This window comes from Cyprinus carpio, chromosome B4 (genome assembly GCF_018340385.1).
Source record: "Cyprinus carpio isolate SPL01 chromosome B4, ASM1834038v1, whole genome shotgun sequence".
NCBI classification, from domain to species: domain Eukaryota; kingdom Metazoa; phylum Chordata; class Actinopteri; order Cypriniformes; family Cyprinidae; genus Cyprinus; species Cyprinus carpio.
Genome location: NC_056600.1, coordinates 30,657,754 through 30,685,562, shown reverse-complemented (window position 1 = coordinate 30,685,562; position 27,809 = coordinate 30,657,754). Strand labels below are relative to the sequence as shown.

At 37.3% G+C, this 27,809-nt stretch overlaps 2 protein-coding genes and 1 long non-coding RNA gene across 3 annotated transcripts; all 3 read right to left on the bottom strand.

Moving 5' to 3' along the window:
- Positions 1-409: 409 nt before the first annotated feature.
- On the bottom strand, positions 410-3,045 carry LOC109082229 (piggyBac transposable element-derived protein 4-like). Its single transcript, XM_042722512.1, has 3 exons — positions 2,694-3,045; positions 1,176-2,431; positions 410-1,058 (listed from the first exon to the last, which is right to left on the bottom strand). The coding sequence occupies exons 2-3, from the start codon at positions 1,550-1,552 to the stop codon at positions 611-613; spliced, it is 825 nt and encodes a 274-aa protein (XP_042578446.1). The 5' UTR covers positions 1,553-2,431; positions 2,694-3,045; the 3' UTR covers positions 410-610.
- Positions 3,046-12,116: 9,071 nt separating this feature from the next.
- LOC122137082 (gastrula zinc finger protein XlCGF26.1-like) lies at positions 12,117-16,359 on the bottom strand. The gene is made up of 2 exons (XM_042722510.1): positions 15,805-16,359; positions 12,117-13,485 (listed from the first exon to the last, which is right to left on the bottom strand). Exons 1-2 carry the CDS (start codon positions 15,887-15,889, stop codon positions 12,329-12,331), a joined length of 1,242 nt encoding a protein of 413 aa, XP_042578444.1. The 5' UTR covers positions 15,890-16,359; the 3' UTR covers positions 12,117-12,328.
- Positions 16,360-18,862: 2,503 nt separating this feature from the next.
- On the bottom strand, positions 18,863-20,397 carry LOC109055437. Its single transcript, XR_006154596.1, has 3 exons — positions 20,069-20,397; positions 19,518-19,549; positions 18,863-18,978 (listed from the first exon to the last, which is right to left on the bottom strand). It is a non-coding gene; the product is annotated as an uncharacterized LOC109055437 (long non-coding RNA).
- Positions 20,398-27,809: the final 7,412 nt, after the last annotated feature.

The following is a 27,809-nucleotide window of genomic DNA, read 5'->3' as shown; positions in this document are numbered from 1 at the left end:
AATATGTGTTTTAGCCTAAAAATGCTAAAAAGTAAAACCCATAAGTGTAACAAAGTTCTGTTTCAAATTTTATCTTGATATCTAAAAAATTAGGTTTCTGTGGGACTTTTTGCTGCTACAACACAAAACACCACTAGGAGTCACTGATGCTCGTTTTGTGACCCTAAAGCAGGGGTGCCCAACCCTGCTCCTGGCGATCGACTGTCCTGCAAAGTTCAGCTCCAACCCTAATCAAACACACCTGAAGCAACTAATTAAGGTCTTCAGGCTCACTTAAAAATTAAAGGCAGGTGTGTTTGATTAGGGTTGAAGCTAAACAATCCAGGACAGTCGATCGCCAGGAGCAGGGTTGGGCACCCCTGCCCTAAAGGAACTTAGTTACTTGAACTGACATCTGACACCACAAAATACAGAGACTAGGTTTTTTACTTTTCCACAAACTATTCACATATGTTTATACTTTTCTATACATATGAAAAATGGAACTTATGAATAAGAAAAAAATAAAACAAAAATATTAGAAATTCATTCTCCAACTATTTACAACTTTTCAACTATTTACAAACTTTTCACAACTTTGTACAACTTTTCACAACCCCTCAGTCCTAAACTACAAATTGTGCTCGTCATGCCAGGGGTTGAAACAGTCTCTTGTTGCCTGGAAACACAGGTATGCATTGCATGCCTGGCAGATAATGAGTGTTTTTTGGTGGCACACTCTGCATCTCCTCCTCGAATCATCACAGATTTCGGTGATGTATTTGGGCCGGTGGCATGCATTGCCCGAGGGTCCTCCTGTAATTTGAGCTGCAGCAGTAGAGGCAGAAGGAGCAGGGTCATTCCAATCAGCAAGCTCCAGAACCAGGGCTTCACGGAACTCTCTTTGTGTTTTGGGTTTCTGGTTCCGTGCTAGAGCCATCTGCTGATGAATGATGAACGCATTCACCACAGCGGTATCAATGAAGTGGTAGAATAGGGCACAGTACCACTTCCTGGTCTTTCGGAGAACAGTGTAATAGCTGATGAGGGCATCGGAGAGATCAACTCCTCCCATGTTCCTGTGTGGAAAATTATAGGACATATTTCAAATCTAAAGTCAAACATAACCAAGTAAATAAAATGTGAACATATCTACACAATTTGTTATACAACATCACTGAATAAATTCAACTCACTTGTTATAGTCAGCCACCGCAGCAGGTACAGGAACAGTCGGCTCCGTCCATTCTCCACTTCTCGTCCTCATCCTCCTCTGTACTGTGCGGTCTCCATTTGCTGAATGGAAGGAGGAGCACATGAGCACCTCCCTGGTGTCCTTCCATTCAACGAACAGTAGCTTGTCATTGCGTATCCACCTCATACTCCCACGTGGAGCATTTCTGGGCAGTCTGTTGTCGGTGGCTTGTGGGAAGCCCACCCGGTTGCTGTGAATTGTCCCGCAGGCCCAGATGCCCTTCTGGAGAAGGTCTCTGAACAGTGATGGGCTGGTGTAGAAATTGTCCACATACAGCTTGTAGCCTGTTCCTAAGATTTTCCCATCCACCAGCACCATCACTGATTCATAGCTGAGTCCTTTAGTTTGTTCTGCTTGTGCCACAGGGGATTTGCCTCAGATAAAAAAATCCTGTGTGTAGCCATATGTGGAATCAGCTAAAACAAAAAGTTTGTACCCCCATTTTGTTGGCTTCTCCTTCATGTATTGTTTTAGCCCAATCCTCGCCTTTGATGCCACCGTCCGTTCGTCTACTGCAATGTTCTGATGAGGATGGAAGAAGGTCTTGCAGGCATCACGTATCTCCTCATAGACTGGCTTCAGTTTGCCAAGGCGATCATAGGCAGGTGTTCCTTCTTTTTTCATGTTCTCAGCATTCTTTTTTGGATCACTGAAACACTGAAACAGAGCAGAAACTTCTACCAGACCCATGTAGATTACTACTGACAGGTGGGAGTATAGATCCTTCACGGACATGTTCTGCCATGGCTTTCTTGCAGCATCTTGATTTTGTTCTGCATAAGCATTTGAATTCTGAATAATCGTCTGGCATACTGAGGGTGAAAGATACAGCTGAAAGAGTTCTAGAGCACTGTACGACTCCATAGGTATCAGCTGAGGCCCTGGAGATCTAGCTGGTGGAAACACTGTCACAGAATGTCTGGTTCATCTGAGGTGTGCCATTTTGCGGAGATGCCAACAGATGGTGTTTGTCTCCCTCTTCCTCTGTCTCTCCCTCTGCTTAGCCCTCTTTCTCTCCTTCTTCCTCTCCCCCTCCCATTTTCTCTTCCTCTTTCTCTCCCTTCACTTTGCCTTATAATTCTGTCTCTCCCTCTGTCTTCATCTCTGAATCCACTGAAAGGTGCAGCTGAAGTAGATGATGCAGGTGCGGAAGAGGTTGATGGTTGAGGTATGTCCTCGTCTTCATTAACTGTATACCTATTGCAACAAAATAGTATGAACTGAACTATGAACTATAGGATAAATCTAATATACAACAATGTAGTACAACCTGAATATAGTATAAAACTAATATTGTATGTGCAATAATATATTACAAATTGAATATAGTATAAAACTAATATAAAAATAATACATGTAATGCATAATTCAATGCATCATACATAATTATGGCACATTTGCACATAGACCACTAAAACTGGTAAAGGTTGTATAAAAGAAAAAATATGCATAAACTCACCGATCTAGGGCTGGATCAGAAGTTTCTTCAGGCAGAAGCATGTCTGGCTCATCATCACTTGATGAATGATTTTGTTCATCTTCACTTTTGCAAAGTTCCTCAACAACTTCTAACAATGTATAATGGCTTTTAGGCCATCGTGGATGCATCTTGTGAATGTGAGGTGAAAATGACAGTATAGTCTGTGTCCTGGCTTTCTACTCTGCAGATTTACAAACATTCACCAGGTTTTCCAAACAGACCGCTGAGCGTGATTGGCACGTGTTTGCAATCAACCATAAACACGTTTTCTATTGGATAAAGCAAAAAAATTCCAATTTATTACAAAATCAACATTATAATCGTCATTCAAGACAGCATATATGAAATATGAATATACAGATAGATATTATGTGTGTAAATATAATTTTATACATATTTTTGGATAAATATTAGAATGGATGTTTTATTATAAACCTTCAGCGTGAAAAAAAAAAACAGTTTGAATTATTGAAAGTTAGTGTATCGACTTTTTGTGACAAAGGTTACAGCTGCTGTTTTGATGTAGCTTTTTTTGAGGTGCACTCTTGTCATAAATTACTCTATTACTGTTATTGTGTAATTGTTATAATAAAACAGCGGCCAAATATCTATTCAGGAGTCTTAGACCTTTCCGACGATATATAGTTTGTCATGATTACATTAGGATTTAACTGCAATATAGTGAAGTAAACGTAGGCGTCCCGGGGTTTTAATATGGCAATACTAATACTGCAGGCTTTCTCCGTCTTTATCAAGCTCTAGCATCCCTTGACAGAAAATATTGTAAATGGTGAGAAAAGAGTTATGGTTTTAATTTAATTCAAACTGTAGTAGTTACCTATGAACAGAAAATATCGGCTTTCTTTTTAAATCAGTATTTTCAAACAAATCTATTGTATTAGGTTTACTGTATAAGACAGTATGTACAACTATATGAAAATGTTAACAACAACTACAAGCCAAGCATATTTAAAATATTTCCTTACACTTTTGATCGAGATATACTTAAAAGTGTGAGTACAAGCAGGAAATATCTACTTAGACATTTCTGTCTGTTTCCTGAGAGTTCCTGAACTTTGGTTTCATGGGGAGATTGGAATGGTCTTACAACTGGATTGGTAACAACATGTTTGAGACTAAGGAGCATTAGTAGTTCTAGTTTATTTGGAATGTGCACTGGCTAATTTTGTCGACATATAGACGATGTTGATTTTGGTCAAATTTGAGATTTCCACAAAAATTAGTTCATTAAGTATTCGTCTAGCGATCCCAATGTACCAAACTGTAATTAAACACCTACAATTATCTTTATTTGTACGTTTTCTGAGAGGAGTACCTTTTCTCTGCTTGCTTCTCGCTTTGACTGACATCCAAAGCGCAAAGATTCCTCTGATGGTGCGCGATCATGATACACATACACACAGAATTACAGTATTTTCATGTTCAGGCAAACATAATCTGCTATGTCTTAAGTGTACATGTACTTTTGAAGAAAAAAATCTGATGTCTAACATTATATTGGATCTGTGCATTACAGTCAGTCTTAATATATAGGCTGTCTGTCGCATTAAAGGGATAGTTCACCCAAAAAAATTTAATTACCATCCTAGGTGTATATGACTTTATTCTTTCAGATGAATACAATCAGAGTTATTTTCAAATTTATACTGGCTAAACATCCAGCTTCCGGTGGATCGCGACTTACGAAGAATGTGTAACAGTTCTCGCAGTTCAAACCGCGATGCACGGTATTACGTAGGATGTAACGTAAGTGTTTTGAACTGCGAGATGTGTTGCGCATTCTTCATAGGTCAGATCAATAATGTAGTTGAATAGGTGTCCCCAACTAAGCAAGCCAGAGGCGACAGTGTTAAGGAACCCAAACTCCATCAGGTGACAGAACGGAAAAAAAAAAATCCTTGGGAGAAACCAGGCTCAGTCGGGGGGCCAGTTCTCTTCTGGCTAATAAACGAGTGCAGCCCAAATTTTTAATCCAGTTCCATTTGGTTGAAGACGGGACTCATCATGCCAGTGTGGAGACGGGTTTTACAGTGGGTTATTGCAGCTGGCTGTCAAGTTACGTGATATATTTAGTTTTGATATTTGGATAGGGTCATTGTCCTTGTTTTGGGCTATTTCTGATTTGCGTTTGTGACATGACATACAGCCAAGTATGGTGACCCATACTCAGAATTCATGCTCTGCATTTAAACCATCCAAAGTGCACACACACAGCAGTGAACACACACACACCGTGAACACACACCTGGAGCAGTGGGCAGCCATTTATGCTTGTGGCACCCAGGGAGCAGTTGGGGGTTCAGTGCCTTGCTCAAGGACACCTCAGTCATGGTATTGCTGGCCCGAGACACAAACCCACAACCTTAGGGTTAGGAGTCAACCTCTCTAACCATTAGGCCACAACTTCCCCTTGGGCTGGTTTTGTTATACAGACCTGGCAACTCTGTCTTGTAGTGTGATTTAGGGTCATATTCCATTAGGATTCAGGTGTTTTAACATGTTTACATTATTTTTTCAGCAGGTTTCGGGGTAGGGTTAGTGTAGAGGTATAGAATATACTATTTTACTATAATAAAAATATGATTCATTTTTGTAGAGGTTGTAGGCACTTTTTTGGGCCCCATGATAAAGCAAGTTTTTAAATCATACAGAATGATGTGTTTTGAAAATGTAAAAATGCATACATTTTTGTGTGATGGGTAGGTTTAAAGGTAGGGTTAGCATGGGGGAAAGAATATCCAACATGTCTTCCAACCAATACGCCTGAATAGGTCATTTGTTACTTCCTTGAAATATGACCCCTTAGGAGCGTTCACTAGAGTTGTGCCCCTATCATCAACAGGACACTTTCATGTTAATGCATTGTAACCTTTTATCTGCGTCATAATTTCGTGTAGCTCATTAGTAAAGCATTGGGTTGTAATAACATGCAATCATGTGATCACGCAATTGTGGGTTCGATCCCAGGGACGGCACGTGATCATAAAGTGAATATGCACTGTAATCCACTTTCCAATGCATCTTCCAAATGCATAAATAAATAAATTTTGCTAAATAGAAATAGGACAAATGGCGGATATGGGACTGTGTAAAAAGTCCACACATTGCAATTAAATGAACACACTTTTTGAATGGTAAAGACAGTCATACTTCATTTCATGATGACTGATGTAACACGACACTATCATTATTTTTATGCCCACTAGAGGGCACTTAAATTTAAAATGTAAATATAGGTCATAATAAGGTGCTTTCAAAAACGACCTATTGTAGGAGGACAGTCACAAATATCTACCTATTGCACCTATTGTAATGTACCTATGCACTTATTCTAATGGGTGTGTGTGTGTGTTACTGATTGCATCAAATGTGCAGATTGAGACACTATGTGTGTTTTATAGTGTGGATCATGGAGGGGAGTTCAGGATTACAGCAGGACTACACAAATGTACATCTACACAAACACACACACTCACACAAATCTTTAGTATTCTAGTGTAAATGTTCTCTATTCTCTGTTCAGATGCCTGTGATCTGACACTGGATCCAAACACAGCAAATACTCGTCTCGTTCTTTCAGAGGACAACAGAAAGGTGACATGGGTAAATGAGGATCAGCCATATCCTGATGATCCACAGAGATTTGATGTGTGTCCTCAGGTTCCTCAACTCCTCAGTGTCTCTGTGTCAGACTGAAAGCCTGTGACCAGCAACAGAGACATCACACACATCTGATTAAAAGAAATACGCTCACTTTATATAATCCAGTATGTTGTAATGCTATGCATATTGTAGTGTATAATGTACTGTAGGCTATAATGTTTTATAAATTGTAGTGCTTTCAGTTACCCAGTGTAGTAGACAGCAGGCAAGATGTCAACCCCTTTGCACACAGTGTGTGGAAAGTTTAAGTTTAATTGAATCGGATTCATGTGAACAGCAATTAGACACCTTTTTGCTTTATTAAAATCGACACTACCTCTTGTGCATCTTATTAGGAGGTTACAACATTCAGGTGTGAGTTATCATGTTTTAGAGATGGTTTATAAGAATCATGTCAAGTGTGTTATATGTTTTAATATGACTACTTGATGTGGACTATCACCAGTGAAAGAAAAGGAAAAACTGTCGAGTAGTTAAAATTGTTAGTGCAACTGTAGGACAACCACAAAGACAATTGAATGAAATCTATTAAATAAGAGTTAAACAAAAAGCACAGGTTATTATTGAAATTGTTCTCATTTCAGCTTTTACCATCAAAAACACGTTTTAATCAACCTAGCACACCCTGAGCACATGTTGAGTTAATCCTCTTATCAGCTAGACATATCGGCATAATTTTTCATACCGGGCCGTTGCCGATATTTACATTTTAAGCCGATTTGCCAATTTCAATAATATCGGTCCGATAATATAGTGCATCCCTAAACTAAACTAAAAGAAATTGTTAAGGTTATCACTGCATTTTTCTGAGACAAAAAAATGCAGCAGTTGATATGTTTTTTTTTTTTTTTTGTTATTGTCAAAGCTTCAATGTACCATCATTATAAAGAACTTAATTATTGTTTATTTAATTCTAACAAATAAGTTCTTGTTAAAAACTAACCAATTTTTTTAATAATTTGCTTATTATTTCAGCACAGGAGAGACTTGGTGTTGTTTCCAAACAAAAGGAAATATATCGATATCGGCTATCGGCCAAAAAAAGTTGAATAATATTGACAAAAATCCAATATCGTGCATCCCTAGTTTAAGGCCCAATCCCAATTCTATTTTATACCCCTTCCCCTACCCCTCCACCTCCTCTTTCCCCTTGACCCTTGAAACAGAGTGTCAAATTGTAGGTGTGAATTTATTTATATATGTATTTTTTTTAATTTGGTATGATGTATTATTTAGTCATACATCGCCTAGCTCGTGGTGTAAACACATATACTGGTGTGCATTAGAGCCTTTAATTACCGTTCTGTATTAATGCACTGCTTACTGACACACACATATCAGAAATCGCACAACTCACATATCCAGGAGAAAAGAAAAAAAAAACTTGTCAACACTGCCCCACAACTTTTATTAAATACAGTTTAAATACTGAATCGCTACATTATATTTTCCAGCAAGAGAGGGTAAAATCGCTGTTTTTAAGTAAACTCACTCTAAAAAGAGAAACGCGCATACACGCAACTTCCATCTCTCTCTCTCAGTATTTGAGAAAAGGGTTTAGCGATTTCTAATTATTTGGGGGACTAGCCCCCCTCAATGTCTACGGTGGTTATCGCCCTGATCAGACAAGAAAATATGTTGTGGTACTATCGCGAAGTCTATAATGATATGACGTTAGCAAATATTAGTGATTTTTGCAAACATTTCTTTGAGTAACATGACTGTTAATATGAACTCATGATTGAATATAACATAAAACAAATTATTACTTTTAGTTAAAATCTAAATTAATGCTAAAAATGCTTACATTTATGTGTCTTTTTGTTTGCTCAGGCAGCCATGTCTGGCCCTTCCCCTACCCCTCCAACCAAAAGAGAATCGAGACTCCACTACCCCGTCACGTGAACGCACGAAACGGAGGGGCAAGTGGAAGGGCTAAGGGGTATAAATGGGATTGGGCGTAAATGAAATACCCTAATCTCTTGATCACTTAGAACCCACTATAAAGGTCATTTATTTATTTTTTCCTTTTTAGTTTGTCATATGCCCTGTTCTGTAGGCCTATAGGGCTGTTAGCGTAATCTTAAAGGGGTCATCTGATACAAAATTCACTTTTACATGTTGTTTGAGAATAAATGTGTGTTGGCAGTGTTTGTACGCATCCACCCTATAATGATAAAAATCTACCCAGTGTTTTTTTTTTAAATCTCTTTAAATAATATCCCCTTTCTCAAATCAAGCCGTTCTCAGATGCCTGTCTGTGTCCACGATTGTTGATTGACACTGCTGTCTTACCTTAGACCCGCCCTGAGTGAGCTATCATCAGTCTGCCATTGTTTCACCCCCAAAGCAGATGTAGACAAGAATGACTCCTAAGTGACTGAGGTGTTTTGTTGTTGGATGTAATAATGAACATGGCAGTCTTCATTTACTCCCGCCATCTGAGCCGCTGAAGATGCAGTGGATTACATTTGTTTTTGAAGGGAATGCGACCACCGATCTACCTAAATACATTTGTTCACGAGAATTATTCATGATCCAGCTTCACCTCTATAAGTGTAAGGGTTTTTTACAAATCTTTGCAAATCGCCTTTTCTAATAACGTGCTAGTTAGTAAGTTCCATGGCTAAAGTAAACAGTTTCATAAGAACAGCTCGGGAGAGAGGGGCGGGGTGAGCAGAGCTCATTAGCATTTAAAGAAAAAAAGCACCAAACGGCTCAGGGAGTAGGGAGCAATAACCACTGTGTAGGGAGCATGTCAATGGGAACACAGTTCATGCACAGAGCTCACTTCTAATGAGCTGATTATCTGAATCAGGTGTCTTAACAGAGAGACGCGCAAAATATGCAGAGCTGGGGGACGCGAGGACTGGAACTAAGAACCGCTGCACAAGATGAAGTAAAATAGACCATGTATGTGTCCACATTCTATTGATTTGTGCTTACTGGAGAAAGTGCAATACCTGAAATACAAAAGTAAATTTCTCAAATGAGAACAATCATTAAGATTGTAGTTTTGAGATTTTTTTTTTTAATCAGTCTAACCATTATACAGAATGACTAAAATGCTCATACACTTCATTGAATAAACAAAAACAGTACAAGTTTGTCTAAATATGATAACTAAATTTACATTTGTAAGTAAGACTAAATAAAATTAATAAAATTAGTAAGACTAAATAAAAATGGCGGCCAAAATGAATACTGCTGTATGGTTAATTAATAATAGTCTTATTGCTAAAATGTCAAGTTTTCATTGACTAAAACTACACTAAAATACTTAAGGCTTTCTTCGACTAAAAACTAGACAACAATACTTCAGATTTTCTCAAAACATCACGTGCCAATTAATTTCTTCTATGAATCTACCTGACTTTATACCTGGTAACAAGGCACAAAAGCACCCCACACAATTTTACTAAACAAGTGTTGTTTAGTAAAATTTAAATTACTTCATAAAAAAAAAAAAAAAAAAAATTCATGGTGATTAGATGCTTTCACAAATGCCATTTTATCAGCTCATTTAATTTGTCAATGAAAGGAAAACATGCAGCACATATTTACACAATTCCAGGTGTAAACTTGGTTAATATGATCTGATCGTAAATTAATAACTCAAAATACAGGTGCAAACTAGAGATTTTTTGGCCGATACGATACCGATTTTAACGAACAACTATTGGCCGATTCCGATACCAATATTGGTCAATTGCATAAAGCAGGGCTTGAAACCGAGAAAAAAAAGATTGGGTGACTTGGTATCAAACTCGGTATTTGAATGTTTCTGTTCCTACATTCCTCTGTGATTTGTGTAGAAAACATACTGGTTAATAACTTTATTATTATTATTATTTTTTTTTTTTACTTTTTTATTGCCAATAGTAACAATAATTATTATAATGTTTTATTAAAACACAACATTTAATTTACTCAAAAAGAACAAAAAAAAAGTATTGATTGATCTCTCTTAGTCATAGACAATACAGCATCATCTTTTCTAGATTTACCAAAGACCAAATGTATTAAACAAAAGGAAAAAAAAAACTGTCAACGTAATAAAAACATTAAATAATTTTTTTTCAAGATATTTAAAAATGTTTTATCATGGATAAAAAAAAACACTACTTCTATAAGCATTTTGAGAGGAAAAAAAACACCCTAAATTAGTAGGCTGTATGTTGCATTTTATTATTACATTCAGAAATAATGTAGGCTAAAATAATGGTAAATAACAGCAAAATTATAAACACACTTAGGCTATTTTAGTTCCCTTCTCTCTACAACAAATCCTCTAAAGTTGTATTTAGGCTAAATAAGCATCAAGCCAAAACAAATTAGTTTAAAAACGAAACTGAAGGCTACCTCTATCATTTTGCACGAATCCAAATGTTTCCATGTTTGCAAAGTATCTGGATGCTAACCTATTATTTATTATTATACTTTGTTCTTCACTCGCATTATCGAAGTAAAACACCATCCTTCACATACAGACTATAACAGCACAGTGAGGCGGTGGTTATGCTGAATGACACAGACTGTACTACGGTTTATTTAAATTGAGCAGTGTTTCTTTAACTGTATTTTATTTTGATAATGAACAGGCTGCGATGTCAAATCAGCGAAAAATTGTTATGTTCGAGGCACCGATGCGATCACTGCACTGATTTATCAACTGTTACTCCATAAATTTATGGTCATACCAACGCTGGTTTGTCATACAGATAGAAGCAAAACATCTTTCAAAACTGTAAAGCTTTTGCAAAATAAAGAAAATGGCTTTCTGTCGTCTATTTACCGTGTATGATGTGACCTTGTGTTCAAACAAAAAGCTGCATATTACCTGCCATTCATGTTCACGTAAATGTAGGCCTAATGCTTGGCACTCCATGACATTTCCTCGGATAAACTTTAACGCCGGTGCATTGTCATTTACAGCTGAGCGCGGGCGTTTCACTCATTGGATGCGTCAGCATTACATTCCATATGACTGTACTATGCTGTCTGACAACTATATTTTGTACAGATTTTATTTTGCCAAGTATTTAATTATTTTTCCCAGAGAAAAACGTTGGATTATGCAACAGACATGCAACTTGTTGTCTTCATGCAGTTAATTAGTAACCATGAGGCCCTTTTCATGCTATTTCTGATATGCAGATGGCTTTAAAATAATCAAAAATCGGCCGATAAATATCAACGGCCGATACTTGGGTGCATCCCTAATGCAAACAAGAAAAGGCATTTGATTAAATTGCTTTTGTGATTTAAACACTTACAGTCAAATGTATTCAAACAGCCACAAAAGATGGCCTATTCTCCGCCCACTGATCTAATGTATAAACATAATGGGAAGCATCTTCCAGATGGGATACAAACTTTGTCAGCTGAAGTTGTAAGTGTGGTTTGAAGATAAAAAAAAAAACCCTACCAAGCACAATGTTCTCCACAAATCCTCACTTCTAACATGCATCCACAGCATTTGGTGTGGTTTTGCAGCTATTAGTTTTTGCAGCTATCAGCAGAAACAAAAGCTGCTGCTGTCCTTATCTTTTTCCATTGTCTCATTTCACATTTATGTTTAAATTGCGTAAATATATTTGATCCATTTGATCAAAAGATCAAAGGAACACCCATGCATTTTCCTGCCCACCCTTGAGAAAATGTGGACAGAGTGGTTAAACGTGGACAAAAGAGACTGAGACAGTACATTTGTGATCCAATCAACCAAACGAGGCCTAAATCCAATGCTCGAGTATTTTGAACTATATCAGGGGTGCTTCTGTGAACCTAAAGGTTTCATTGTTTCTGCAAGTCTTTCTACAGTGAGGCACAGTCAAGACTTTTCTCTGGTGTTATTACATGATTCCTAAGATCTTTCCTGCCTGTGAAATGTTCCACAGTTCCACATTGAAGACATTAGAACAGTTGTCTCATCTGTGAAAACTCATGTGGTACTTAAGGGCTGCTTTATGTCTGAAACTCTTTCCGCAGTGACCACATATAAACGGCTTCTCTCCAGTGTGAATTTTCATGTGTCTGTTAAGGCTTGCTTTCCGGTTGAAACATTTTCCACATTGTTGGCAGGTGAAAGGCTTCTCTCCAGTGTGAATTCTCTTGTGGGTTTCAAAGTGTTGTTTATAATTGAAACTCTTTCCGCACTGAGTGCATGTGTAGGGTTGCTCTCCAGAATGAATCCTCATGTGGCATTCAAAGTGTCTTTTTTGACCGAAACTCTTTCCACACTGAGAGCATGTGTAGGGTTTTTCTCTGTGAGTTCTCATATGGACCTCAAGGTTTTCATGTTGATCAAAACTCTTACCACACTGATCACATGTGTAAGGCTGCTCTCCATTGTGAATTCTCATGTGTCTGTTAAAGCTTCCTTTCTGAGTGAAACTTATTCCACACTGTTGGCAGGTAAAAAGGCTCTCTCTAGCGTGAATTGTCATGTGGGAGTTAAGATTTCTTTTCCGGTTGAAACCTCTTCCACACTGTTGGCAGGCATAAGGCTTCAGTCCAGTGTGAACACTAATGTGGCCTCCAAGGTTTCCAGGATGAGTGAAACTCTTTCCACACTGAGGGCAAATATAAGGCCTCTCTCCAGTGTGAATTCTAATATGTCTTTTAAGAGTTTCTTTTTGACTGAAACACTTTCCACAGTGTTGGCAGGCATAAGGCTTCTCTCCAGTGTGAACTCTCATGTGGCCTCTAAGGTTTGCAGGATGAGTGAAACTCTTTCCACACTGAGGACATACGTAAGGCCTCTCTCCAGTGTGAATTCTAATGTGGTTTCTAAGAGTTACTTTTTGATTGAAACACTTTCCGCACTGTTGGCAGGCATAAGGCTTTTCTCCTGTGTGAACTCTCATGTGTCTTTTAAAACCTGTGTTACTGAAACACTTTCCACACTGTTGGCAGGTACAAGAACTACTCCTTCCTGTCTTTTGATCCATTTTTCTTGAAGTTATTTCAGTCTGTGAGCCACTAAAAGATTTTTCTCCAGTTATAAAATCGTGTTGATTCTTATATTGATTTTCCTCTTCCATTTCATTTAGTTCTTGACTCTCCTCTTTCAGCACCATCAGGTCTAAGATGAAAAAAGACAAATAAAAATTTAAGATGTTTGAGATGCAGTTTGACCAATGTTTGTATACACGACTAACCAATGATGGCATGTAAGAAGGCGGAACCTAAAGAGAAAGGTCAAAGCAATGCAAAAACTCACACACTGAATGGCGACTGTAGAAAGCAAAAGCCAAATTCTGGACATTTTGCTAAACATAATTCTCACTTCTTTTGTTTGCCCACTGAGGTGCACCGTGAGTGACGGATCTGCATCCACAGAATGGTATGTTTTTTTGTTTGTTGTTGTCATCTCATACTTTTAGATACACTGTTATCTGTACATGCTACTCTTTATGTTAGCTTTTAATATACGGCTTTATCCTGATTAAAGCTGTAATACGGCAGAATACATGATTGCTTTAAAGCATTTTTGTAAAGTAATTGTTTACTTTGAAAGTAGTCTGAAATTTTCGCATGTCAAAAAATAAATATGACCTCACATTTTGTCAGATACAATCACTTTTACACACTGCATCCAAAAATTTGATCCGTCATAAAATTAGGATCAGGTTCGGTTTTCTGCATTTTAGCATCTGTAGCAAGCATTTTGATAGGAAAGGATGAAAAATACGAAAAACACTGTACTGCTGAGAGACTGCAACGCCTGAAGCTAAAAATCATAATTTTGTGTTCTGCTGAAGAAACACCTTCTGCTGCTCAGCAGTGTTTTTTTACAGCTGCCATTACAATACAGTTCATTTGTTTGACTGAAACTTTCCTTAATAAATCTTTATCTGACCAAGATCTTGTGTGCTCTAAGTCACTCTCATATCTTTTGACAGTTCAATAATCTCTATTTGCTTTTCACAAAATATTGTTTGTTTTGATGCCTTTTGCAAGACATTGCATTTTTTCATACTTTCATCTTCAGAAAGATCTTTCTTCCTCACCATATTTCATGAGAACCGTGACTTGCTTAATAATGTGGAACAACCTCTTTAAGTAGGGTTTCCATTTACCTAAGAAGACTTGGCAAACTATTGAACAAATCTGTCTGAGATTGATACCAGTTATCTAAAAAGATGTGAAAAACAACACTAACAAAATCTGACTCTTTATTGTACCGAAATCCTATTGATATATCACTTGCATAATAATTTGGAACACAGTGTATATCTTATTAAAATCCTCTACAGTGTTTGTGTAAGCATAAATGTACACTCAGGAAAAACGCATCAATTTGATACAGGAGGTCTTTGTTCACCCCCCGGACCCGGGTGAGGCACTTTTTATTATGGATGGATGCACTTTATTTCACTTCTTTTGGAATGATGAACTGTAACATCCGCTAACTGCCATTAAACAGCTTGGAAGATCAAAGACAATTTTTAATATAACTCCGACTGGATTCATCTGAATGAAGGAAGTCGTACACGCCTAGGATGGCTTGAGGGTGAGTAAATAATGGGCTAATTTTCTTTTTTGGGTGAACTATCCAATTAACAATGTCCTCTTATGTTGTTTTGAGAATGTTCTGTAGGCCACTAGTAAAAAATAAATAAGACCGCTGTACATTTGTTTGGTACAAATTTATAGGCAATGCAATTGAGATGTTTACATTGGTTTGTTGGGGTAGTATTGCTGTTGTCAATTGATAACAAAGATTCCCTTCTGAATTCATATAACTGCACAAGTTTTATAGTTGACAATTAAAAAAAAAAAAAAAAAAAAAAAAAAAAAACATCACATTAATTACTTTAATTTCCTTCAATAAAAAGGAAATTGAGTAAGACGGCATAAAAGGTGTGTGGATGGGGATTAGTAATCTGGCCCCTTGGTATGAAGGAGAAAAAATGCTGGCCCTCATCACTATCAAAGTTGCCCATCCCTGTTTATATGTAGGGATTATAAAATCAGTATTGTAACAAAAAAAAAAAAAAAAAACTCTTTGTCAAGGTTTGTACACAGTCAAACCTGAACATGGTTTAATTTGTTATATATGTGTGTGTGTGTGTGGGGTCTGAATTTTGGCATGTGATTGTGGGTAATGCATAAAATTATACGTAGTTATATAATTACACGTTATTTAAATGATACCAATATTATGCCATTATATTGTAAACATAATCAGAGGTATAAAAAATGGTCTAATTTTTAAATATAGGACATCAAATGGCACATCAAAAAGCCTACTGTTCACATGAGGCGACCCACTCCATGTCATATAAAAAATTAATTAGAACACTCATGACATTCTTCAAGAATATCATTTATTTCTGTACAGCTGGACATTTCTATAAGGATCAAATGAGTGAGTTCAGCTTTGAGAAAGAAAACCAACCTGTTTGTTCCTCAGTATCTTCTTCTTTAATTCTGAATGTTTCTTTAATCTTCACTTCTTCACTCTCCTCTTTAATAAACTCCATCTTTATAATTGTGTGTCGCGTGCTTCACCAGGAGTTTTTCTGTGTTTAGACACTTTGTCCTGTTGAGGTGAGAACAAAAAATAAATAAATCCAAACTAAATCTGTGGTTGTGTCTCAATCAGCTCCCTAGTCCAGTAGTCAGCACACTGGTGAGGGAGTCAGTCTTAATATTGTTGTCTTAATCGGGTAATTTCAGTGATGGCCTGAAATGACCCGATTAAGACAAAAACAACAAAAACTAGCACTCAGAACACAAATTATATAAAAGTTTGATATTTGTATTAAGATTTATATTTGGTATTTTCTTATTTGTAGCCTTATATTTATTAGATTCCACTTTCATGAAAACATTTACCATTGGCTCGAAGTTGCTGTTACACGTTTGTGTTTGTTCTCCCGTTCCAATACATCACAAAGCTGCTCTACTGGATTGAGATCTGGTGACTGTTGAGGCCATTTGAGTAAAGCAGGGGTGTATATGTCAGTTAATGTTGGGATGTTGAAATGCAAAGTTTAGCTTCAACCCAAATTAAACACACCTGATCCAACTAATCAAGTACTTCAGGCTTATTTGATAACTACACAGTATGTGTGCTGGAGCAGGGTTGGAACAAAACTCTGCAGGTCTCTGGCCCTCCAGGAATTGAGATTGACACCCCTGGAGTAAAGTGAACTCATTGTCATGTTCAAGAAACCAGTCTGAGATGATTTGAGCTTTGTGACATGGTGCATTATCCTGCTAGTAGCCATCAGAAGATGGGTTCACTGTAGTTATAAAGGGATGGACATGGTCAGCAACAATACTCAGGTAGACTGTGGTGTTTAAACAATGCTCAATTGGTACTAAGGGGCCTAAAGTGTGCCAAGAAAATATCCCCCACACCATTACACCACCACCACCAGCCTGAACCGTTGAGACAAGGCAGGATGGATCCATGCTTTCATGTTATTTACGCCAAATTCTGACCCTACCATCTGAATGTCGCAGCAGAAATTGAGGGTGCTTTCACACCTGCCTCATTTAGTTCGGTTGATTCGTACCAGAGTTTGTTTCCCCCTTTGGTGCGGTTCGTTTGGGCAGGTGTGAAAGCAGCAATCACACTCGGGTGCGCACCAAAGGCGGACCAAAGAAGCGTACCGAGACCTGCTTGAAGAGGTGGTCTCGGTACACTTTCAAACGAACTCTGGAGCGGTTCGTTTGTGGTGAGAACGTGATCCAACCTCGAACAGACCCAACTGCAAAAAGTACTGATCATTTTTGGACTAAACCAGCTGCCGTAGTCAGCTGCGCTGTGCATTATGGGATGAGGAAGTGTTTGTTGACCGTTTGCACTTTAGCATGGTAGCTCATGGATTAATGCACGCCTCCGCTTGACGTTACGAGAGATGCCCGCCGTTTGCAGTGCATTAGAACGTTGTTTTCAAGCCGCATCCGCACTTCATTATAGAAATGTATTGTTTGCATATTGTGGTGTATACAAACAATGTAATAGATTATGGCCAGGGACAAAACCAGCCGCCCAGGCGTCTCTCCATAGCTGTGTTGTCTCCGTGTTGTTTGCTGGCTTTTCCTCTTATGTTGGAATTTTCCCGCACGTAAATTCTGACCAATCGAAAAGCAGTTTAGGAAATACGTCATGGCCAATGAGTGATGTGGATGTTGTCATGTGACTGCATTTTGGTTCGTTTCAACTGGTTCGGACCAAAGCAATCAGTGTGGTGTGAAAAGGAACCAAAAAAGCTGAAAAATGCTACAATGTATAATTGTTTGCCCTTGGTTCGGACCAAATGAACCGAACTAGAGATGTGAAAGCACCCTGAGACTCATCAGAACAGGCAATGTTTTTCAAATCTTCTGTTGTCCAATTTTGGTGAGCTTGTGCGAAATGTAGCCTCCGTTTCCCATTCTTAGCTGACAGGAGCGGCACCCGGTGTGGTCTTCTGCTGCTGTAGCCCATCTGCTTCAGGGTTAAATGTGTTGTGCATTCAGAGATGGTTTTCTGCATACCTTGGTTGTTACGAGTGGTTATTTGAGTTACTGTTGCCTTTCTATCATCTCCAACCAGTCTGCCCATTCTCCTCTGACGTCAACAAGGCATTTTCGTCCACACAACTGCCGCTCACTGGATATTTTCTCTTTTTTGGACCATTCTCTGTAAACCCTAGAGATGGTTGTGTGTGAAAATCCCAGTAGATCAGCAGTTTTTGAAACATTCAGTCCAGCCCGTCTGGCACCAACAACCACTCCATGTTCAAAGTCACTTAAATCCCCTTTCTTCCTCATTCTGATGCTCAGTTTGAACTTCAGCAAGTCCTCTTCACCGCATCTAGATGCCTAAATGCTAGGGCTGCACAATTAATCGAATTTCTAATCGCGATTACAATTATGGATGCCACAATTACGTAATCGTTCAAAGCGGCAATTAATCGTTCAAAGTTCACTTATGTTATTCTGCACACTTAAGACATGTTTTTTTCTTTCTACATGTTATCTTAAGGGTCTTTCCATTGTTTTAGTTTTAGTATAACATTATAATACCATTCATATTTTTACAACTTTTTTTTATATTTTAAAGAAACCAATCCAATGTATATTTGACATTTGAGGCTTATTACTATAGAAATGCACTAAAGGTTTTTCAGTTAGTGTTTTCAGCTTGTTTATTTTCATATAAAAATACGGCATGCAGTTGCATCAAACAATCGTATAAACAACATTCAATGTAAATTGTGATAATCGTAATTAATAAATCGCAATTACAATTTAAAGGGAATAATCAACAATTATGATTTTTGTCATAATCGTGCAGCCCTACTAAATGCATTGAGTTGCTGCCATGTGATTGGCTGATTAGCAGTTTGTGTTTGCAAGCAGTTGAACAGGTGTACCTAATAAAGTGGCCGGTGAGCTTGTATATATATATATATATATATATATATATATATATATATATATATATATATATATATATATATAATATCCAGTTACGGCTGTGGGAAACTCAGGTTCTTGATTGAGATGGTACTGTGTCACGCTGCGGTCATCAAGACTGACTAAGGCACTGAATCACTGTAGTTTTTCAGGGCGTCTTTAGAATATAAAGGATGACAGCAGTTACAGGAATTTACCCAGATTTTCAGCAACTCTAATCCAATCAGCATAACTATAGCACTCATTATCACAGAGATCAGGGCCACTGCATTCACATTAAACTCAGGTATTGATTAGCAGCAACAAAGAGGCCAGTAAAAAAAGAACTGAGGCAGAAGCATCAACAGCCAATAAAGAAAAAAGATGACACTTACCTTGATTGCACATTTATATTTATACACTAAACCAAAACAAATTCATTTTATAATTTAAAGGGCATTAATCTTTCTTCTGATGGTCAATTCTAAACTAATCTCTTTTCCTTCAGGTGTGAGTGAATACAAATGTAAAGCGAGACTGTCATCTTTTGTCTGTTTTAATCAGAATCCTAACTTTACTATGTATTTAGTAAAAAGAAAAGTCAAATCAAATTAAGCATGTTTTTATTAAATTAAGTAAAATCAAAGCTTATCACAAAAGATCAGTGAATCTCTTCTAGAGGTGACAGTGTAATGTAGCAGATGAACAATTTCTTACCAATGTGCCAATAAGCTGGATCTCAGATGACTCTACAAGAGGAAAGAACAAATGGTTTACTGAAAAGTTCTTTTATTTCATTCCTTTAAACAGTCTTAATTCATTTAAATTGTACTGATATTCTCCATTATATGAGATTCAGAAACCACAAACAGAGCATGTTATCTTTGAGACTGTTATTATATGATTAAGTTGACGTCACACGTTTGTGTTTGTTGCGTTCACACTATTTTTCCGCTGATTCGAATCACTGAATCTTTTTACGAATGATTTGGTTAAATTTCACTCGCAGTTTTTTTTTTTTTTTAACGGTTTCTCTCATCACTTATTTCCAGTAACGTTACTTGAATTGTTGTTTACTGATTCACGATATTCACTGGAGCGACATGAGAGGCACATTCTCTACTATTAAACGATAACGCTTTGTTTTACTAACACGAAATACAGCATTACAGCGTTACATTTAAGAATGAGTTTATTTTACACAGCTTATAAAAACGCTTACATTCATGAAACGGTTTACATCGGTTTAAAAGCTTAAAACCACAAACCTTTCTTGAGGTGAATCACAACAGATACGGAGCGCGGCGCCGCTTTATGACGTCACAGCGCCAGACCAAAATAAAAGTCCCATTCATACAGTACTGCATAAAATCAGGAACGGGCATGGAAATGTAGTATCACTGATTCTTGAGAAGTGCAATATTGAGAAAAACAACAACATTGTACTTAGACAGATGAAATGACATGTTTGTATCTTACATGTACAAGCTACTGGGCTATGCTTTTAAAAACAGTTAAATGAACAAATAAAACAATTAGTTGTTACCTCTATCCGTTTACATTCACCAGGATCTTAATATTCACATTTAAACATCTTAACAAATGATCCATAAATGAACAGAACACATGTGGTCAGAATACAAATGAACTGTATTATATATAGAAATGTTTTATCTAGTGTTATGAGTGCCTTATGCAGTCCTGCAAACCTTGAAAAAATATGTTTGAGTACCACCATTTTTTATTTATTTATTTATTTTTTGTGTTGGGGGAGGCTTCATATATTCCTAGACAGCTACATAAATACCTGAAGCTCCTTGATGGCTAATGTCAAAATAATAATTGCACAATTTATTTAATGTTAAATATTTTCCAAACATTAGTACTACTGGTCTGCACTCAGTCACATAGACCTTTGTGCTGTTCCTGTTATACAGTATTTTAGAGTAAGCAACAATACAGTTAGCCCACGGTTCAGTAAATACTTTTGGTTTTTAACCAAGGTTTTCTGATGTCTTGGCACATCAGAGTATTTATTGCTATTAAAAAAAAAAAACTTAATTAGTTCACTTCTGTACACATGGACCATACATGTCTACTTAAAATTATTTAAGTATTATTTTTATGGATTGGCCATTATTAACACATGTAAATGTCTCTTTCATTCATACTGGACACCCTCGAACAAAAACTCCACACATGTGTCACAGAAGTATGGACAAAGGATCCCCTTCATTTCAGATATTGTTGTAGCTGAATAAAAGAAGATATAAATGCTTTGAGTGATAAAACATTAAGACAATAAACACTCGACTGTGACAATGTGTAGGTTATCTGTGTTCACCATTCACCATGGATTTAACATTTTAAAACTACAGGAACAACTTGTGGCAGAAATGGTCTAATGTTTTCAGTGTTTTTAAATGCTTCACACAACTTTTCCCAGCACTTCAAATCTTTAAGTATTACCGAATTTGAAAGTTATTTTTAATGTGATGACATTATTGTTCATCCTTCATAGGTTGCCCCAATGTATAAAACTAAAAATTCATAATGTAGGAAAGCAAACGCTTATTTGATAATAAATAAGACATTAAATTACCACTAGCAGATGGCTGCAGAGAACTTTTTCTTTCTTTCTTTCTTTTTTTTTTGTTGGTTAAAATGTATATATGTAATGTTAATGTCTGGCAGTCCAAATATTTTTCTTGATTCAGTTTTTTTTTATTTATTTTTTTTTTAAATGGACTAATGTTTTTGTCCATATAAATTTCAGTAGAAGAATGTCGTGAAACGTGGAAGTACCTGAGGTACACATATAAAAGAGAAAAATGAAGAGGTCAGGTTCAGGGGCAGCAGGAGGCAATCTGAGTTTGTCCATTCTAAACTTTCTGGAGCCTTACATAAAAAAGAGGGACACCTCTAGCAATTTCAGTCAAAATAGGACGTGTGAGGAGGATGTCAGTGTAGAGGCTCTCCTCGAGGCCCTGGTAACACCAGTGGAGGTAGTGTAGCATACTATGTGAACTGCAATGTTAAAGTGATGCTATATCGGTTTTACTGCTATATCTGTTTAATAAATTGCAATTATTGAGTTTTTTTTTTTCCATCAAAGGAATTATTAGGCTATTATTAAAGGGGTTATATGATGCGATGTCACATCTCTATGTCAGTATGTGGGAAGATTTGCATAACGCCGCCCAGATGTTCAGACTAATAAAAAAGGCGTACTTTTTATTCTTGTTGTAGTATTGTTGTTGCCGCCGCCGCCATGTCGTACAGATGCAGTCTGCTTTACTGTGAAAGCGAAACTACTTTGTTTGGTCTTCCAAAAGAGGACGATATCCGCTTCATCATGCCTGGAGCTGTCATCAACTTTGCACTGTGGATCACTGAATCAGCTTTCACCGTGGACGAAGCAGCGTCCAGCCCAGGGTCGTCACATGTGGTTGCTGCAAGACCAAGGTACGCTCCTTCGTAGAATCTGCCTCAAGCCGCCCGCCTCTGCTCACTCACGGCCGCGGTGTGTGACACTGTTTCGTTGAGAAAGCGAAACTACTTTGTTTTTGCCTTCCAAAAGACGACATGACTAGAAATCATGTTTATATCACGTTATTATGTTTTTGTCTCATCGCTCCGGCCGGACAAGGCATCACAGTATGTTAAGGGGCGTAACATTTCCGTCACACGCTTGAGGTATTCAGCCAATCACAACGCGCTGGATAGCTGGCCAATCACAGCACACCTCGCTTTTCAGAGAGATGAGCTTTGTAAAAATCAACGCATTTCAGAAGGCGGGGCATAGAGGAGAAACTATAATGTACAGTATGTGGAAAATAATGTGGTTTTTTTACGTTAAGCCGCATAAACACATTTCATTACACCAAATACACAAAATAATGTTCTTTTTAGCAACATCATATGACCCCTTTAATAGTAGTAATAGCAGCAGTGTATGTTATCAATAAATTGCTATGAATTTATTATTATTATTATTATTATTATTTCCCCTCACAGACAACAGATGAGAATGCACAATCCCTGTCACTGACCCAAACCCAGGCCAACAGCACACAGCCTAGATCTCCTGACTCCCCTGATGTGCCACCACCCTGCACACCTGAAATACCTTTGCATCGCACTCTGGCTCCAAAGAGAAAGTCTGAGCCAGATATCTCAGAATATCATCGCTGTGCCCTGAAGGCAATTAATAATAAGCCAGACGATGACGAGCATTTTCTCTCAAGTTTATCTGGGGTTTTGAGACTCCTTCCTCCACGTCGTCGTTCAGAGGCTAAAATAAAATTCCAACAGATTTTACATGAGGCAGAATTTACCTCTGACAATTAGTAAAACACTCACGTACGTACATACGCACACACAGAAATACTTATATACAGCTGTAATTGCTTAAATTTTTATAAAACTGTTTTATTTATGAATCTGTACATGGAAATTGATGATTAAAAACTATATTTTAAATTAATCTACTTTCCCAGTCATTTATTTTACTTTAAATTTTGGTCAGTGTTTTATTTTTGTTGCAATGTATAGCTTGCTGGTGAAAGCAAAAATGGAAATACCTAGGGTTTTGGGCAGCTAGTAAAAGAGTCTTTCTTGATACTACTGGTGGTGGTCCTGATGTTGATGTTACTGATGGTAGTGGTCCTGATATTCATGCTAAAGGTTGACTTGATGGTAGTGGGAGTCATTACAAGGCATTAGATGACAGAATGCTGCCATGCAACTTCACCTGCAGGAGAAGAGAAGTAGGTGGTGTACCTCTGACTTCTTCCCTAGATGTGTTGTTGCTGCCTACTCGCTGGATGGGCTGCATAGCAAAGCTGCTGCTCTAATGGCAGGGAGGCACAACTTCCTTCCTCTTCACCAGCATCCTCAAAGCGAAAGAAATTGTGAAGGATGCAAGTGGCCTTCACCACTGCATCAGCAACTTTTGGTGAGACACCAAGCACTCTGTGGTAGAGTCTCCATTGAGCAGTAAGGAGTCCAAATGTGCACTCCACCATCCTCCTTTTACGGGAACGACGGTAATTGAACACACGCTTCTCCCTGTCAAGATGTTTTCCTGGATAGGGTCAGAGAAGGTTCTTCTTCAGAAGAAAAGCCTCATCACCCACAAATACATGTGGAACAGGTTGGAGATCTTCTACTCCTGGTAAAGGTGCATCCTCTGGCAGGTCAAGGGTCCCCTGGTGGCATATGCCCCCACATCGCTTACCCAGAAAAGGTACCTGGCATCAACTACTGCTAGGAGGACGATGGAGATACATGGACCCTGTTGATGATGGGGCCTGTATTGCAACATGCTTCCCATCAATTGCTCCCTTCCTATGGAAGTCTTCAGCGATCCTCTTCCAGTGCTGTTCAGGTAAAGGCATGTATTCCTGGACCATGCCAGACCATACTGCCTCACACACATCTTTTACAGTTCTTGCCACTGTGTAGTAACCCACCCTGTAGCTGAAAGTAATTGACCGGAATGAGTCTCCTGTTGATAGATACCTGAAATAAAATAAAAAAGTTGTGCTTTAATTATATTAAATGATTCATGTGTTCAGACATGTAAAATATAGCTTTGAAATATAAAATACATTGTATTACTGAGTCATAAATACCTAGAAACTTAATAATTATGCTACACTCTACATTGTAAAAAATATCTACTTGGTTCTAATTAAAATCATAAGTTAAGCAGCTGCCTCAAAATTTCAATTAAAAACAAAATGGATTAGTGAATTGTTTTAACTCATTATTTTGAGTCTTGTTAAGCTGTGAATTGTCTTCTGCGAGTCAACATGACTATACAATTATTGTTGTTTCAACTTTGCTATGCAAGTTCAAATAAAGTGAACTCAGTAATGAGCATTCTGTTAACTTATCCCCATTAGTGGGTTCAACTTAGTAATTTCAATTAAGTAATGTCTTTGAATATATTTTAAACTGTAATTTATTCCTGTGATCAAAGCTGTATTTTCAGCATCATTACTCCAGTCTTCAGTGTCACATGACCCTTCAGAAATCATTCTAAGGATGATTTGATGCTCAAGAAACATTCATTATTATTAGCATGTTGAAAACAGTTGTGTACAATGTTTTCTCAAAATTCTTTGATGAATAGAAAGTTCGAAAGAACAGCATTTATTTAAAATAGAATATTTTCTAACATTGTAAATGACTTTACTGTAACTTTTGATCAGTTTAACTCGATGAATAAAAGTATTGATTTAATTCCCCCAAAAATAAAATAAAAATTCTTACTGACCCAAAACTTTTAAACAGTAGTGTTTTATGTTACAAAAGCTTTAGATTTCAGATAAATGCTGTTCTTTTGAACTTTCTATTCATCAAACACACAACTGTTTTAAACATTGATAAATCATAAATGATTTCTGAAGGGTCATGTGACACTGAAGACTGGAGTAATGATGCTGAAAATTCAGCTTTGATCACAGGAATAAATTACAGTTTAAAATATATTAAAATAGAAAACAGCTGTTTTAAATTGGAATAATATTTCACAATATTACTGTTTTTGTTTGTATTTTTAATCAAATAAATGCAGCCTTGGAGAGCAGGAGATACTTCTTTTAAAAATATAAAAAATCTGACTGAACCCAAACTTTTGAACGGTAACGTTAGTGTATTTGGCCTTGACATACGTTCTATCAGAAACTGTGTTTTTTAACGTTACAATGAAAACTGGTATTGTCTCAGATAAAGCTTTATCAACCGTCTCTGACTGAACTAAAAAACTGAACTGCTAGCAAACGTGTTCTAGCTAACGTTAACGGTCGCTGAAATGTGTCTTACTTAAATGACAGCACAGTTGTTGCACATATCAAAGGGTAACGATAGCGCACATTAAAATCTACAAAACACAAACACTTATAATAGCGAAGTTGTTCACGCCAACCCGGCTCGTCTTGTCTGACGGAAAAATGAGGCACCCGGCCGACTGAAGTTTGATTGCTTGCTGGCGCGTAAACTTGTTCGTCTCGAGGCCTGGCTTCGTCGGTACTTCCCCGCACATGCGCAAAGAGCTGTCCTCCACTCAAGCTGCAACACGCCAAAGACTTGTACCCCACTCAATTTAAAATGGCAAGTTCATTCAAGCACCTGGAATTTGTGATTCATTGAAGTAACTTATGAACCTAAATTGGAAGATTGAAAACTCAAACAATTGAGTTGAAATTCCAAAACACATTTTGTTATCATAACTTTTTGATCAGATCGTTTTTTACAGTGTACGAGAAAATTATTTGACAAATATATTATTTTTACTTCACTGATAAAACACCTTGGCATTTTCAGATTAATGAGAAAAATTATCAATATAAGCATAATAATTATTTCACCTTTGCACATAGGTTACCTCAGACAAATGGAGAGACTTCTTCCGAGCTGATGGCTTTCCGGTAATTTGTGTCTCGCCTTGTAATAGATGGTCCGATTTTCTGGAGCAACACTTCAAATTATTGTGCCTTGATCATCCGAAAGTACTCCTTGAACTGGCTTCCATCCAACTTCAGTTCTTGGACCAAACGATGACACTCACCGAGCTGTTTTCGCGCGCCCAAAATCACATGAACCCACACAGACCAGCGGGTCCATCCTTGCTTCATCAAAAGCAAGGTCCAGAGCAAGTACTCTACATTGTGTCAACATTTTAGTCAGAATCTACCAAATCAGATACAAGTAACAGTTTAGCGGATCATAGCAACCAAAGTGTCTCAACTGAAAAGAAAAGCAGCGCCACAAATAGTGCTCTCAAGCGCTCGCAGCTGGGCGTATTCGGCAGAGCGCCTCGCATTTTCAGTGGGCTAAAAACGCTTTGGTGGACACAGGGCCTTAATGGCACTGGTGCTGGTGTCCTCAAATGTTAGTCTGGAGCCCTACAATGGTTCTCAGAGTCAGAAAGGTCATAACAATGTTAGAAGAATGTTGCCGGTGGTGTATTTTTCACTGCAAAACAATAAGAAATGGCACAAATATCGCAGAACATTTTAGAACTGGGCCTGCATTGCTAATCAGCATAGCCTTTTTTACAGTATTGAATATTTCTGCGTCATTCTGTTATAAGAAGCCACCACTGATCTATATAATGACTAGATTGCTCATTGCCTTCTAAACTGCTGTCAGGCGCTGAAGCCACTGGAAGTGTTTGAGCCGCCATCTTACTATTCCCTACCGCCAGCCAAAATATTGGTCACACAGGATTAGTTTTTATGTTACGTGTATTTAAATTCATTTCTACTTCAGATATTATCTGCAATGTTCATGGTATTATTGGGCAGGATACTTGATTTAAATAGTTAGTGTCTGCTGCGTACTTGCTGAAACAGGAAACTGATCCAATACAAAATACAGTTCTTGATGTACGTAATTATGCGTTTCAGAAAGGCAGGGCATAGAGGAGAAACAATAATGTAGAGTATGTGGAAAATAATGTGTTTTTTGAAACTTAAACCACATAAACATTGCATTACACCAAATGCAACGTCATATGACCCCTTTATGCACAGTTTATGTCTTAAGTGGACGTGAACAGGACAGAGAAAATCCTGTGTCAATCTATGCAGTTACCTTCTGACAAATGGGCCATCAATCAAACAACAAAATGCAAAGAGAAAACCACTTAGCCCTTAATCTGAATAACTTAAACTTTAATAAGCATTAATCTATCAAATTATACAGTGAAAACTATGCAGTGTTATTTTACATTTGGTTATTTTATTCATTTTTTGTAGGCTATTTTACTCACCTGAACAGTAATGTTAGTAGACCTCACACTGGTGCATTTACAAATTGATGTTATATATATATATATATATATATATATATATATATATATATATATATATATATATATATATATATATATATATATATATATATAGCATATCACTATGCCATAAGGTTATCAAAATAATTTGAACCTTTTTATTTAATTCAACTCAGCAAAAAAAGAAGAAAGGGCATGGACCAGAA

What these genes read in the sequence shown, in the direction of transcription:
- LOC109082229 (XM_042722512.1), bottom strand. Translation starts at nt 1,552, where the DNA reads ATGGTGCTGGTGGATGGGAAAATCTTAGGAACAGGCTACAAGCTGTAT. An exon ending in GCGGTGGCTGACTATAACAA is followed by an intron (nt 1,059 to 1,175) that starts GTGAGTTGAATT and finishes TTTTCCACACAG; the next exon opens with GAACATGGGAGGAGTTGATC.
- LOC122137082 (XM_042722510.1), bottom strand. Translation starts at nt 15,889, where the DNA reads ATGGAGTTTATTAAAGAGGAGAGTGAAGAAGTGAAGATTAAAGAAACA. An exon ending in AGATACTGAGGAACAAACAG is followed by an intron (nt 13,486 to 15,804) that starts GTTGGTTTTCTT and finishes TTTTCATCTTAG; the next exon opens with ACCTGATGGTGCTGAAAGAG.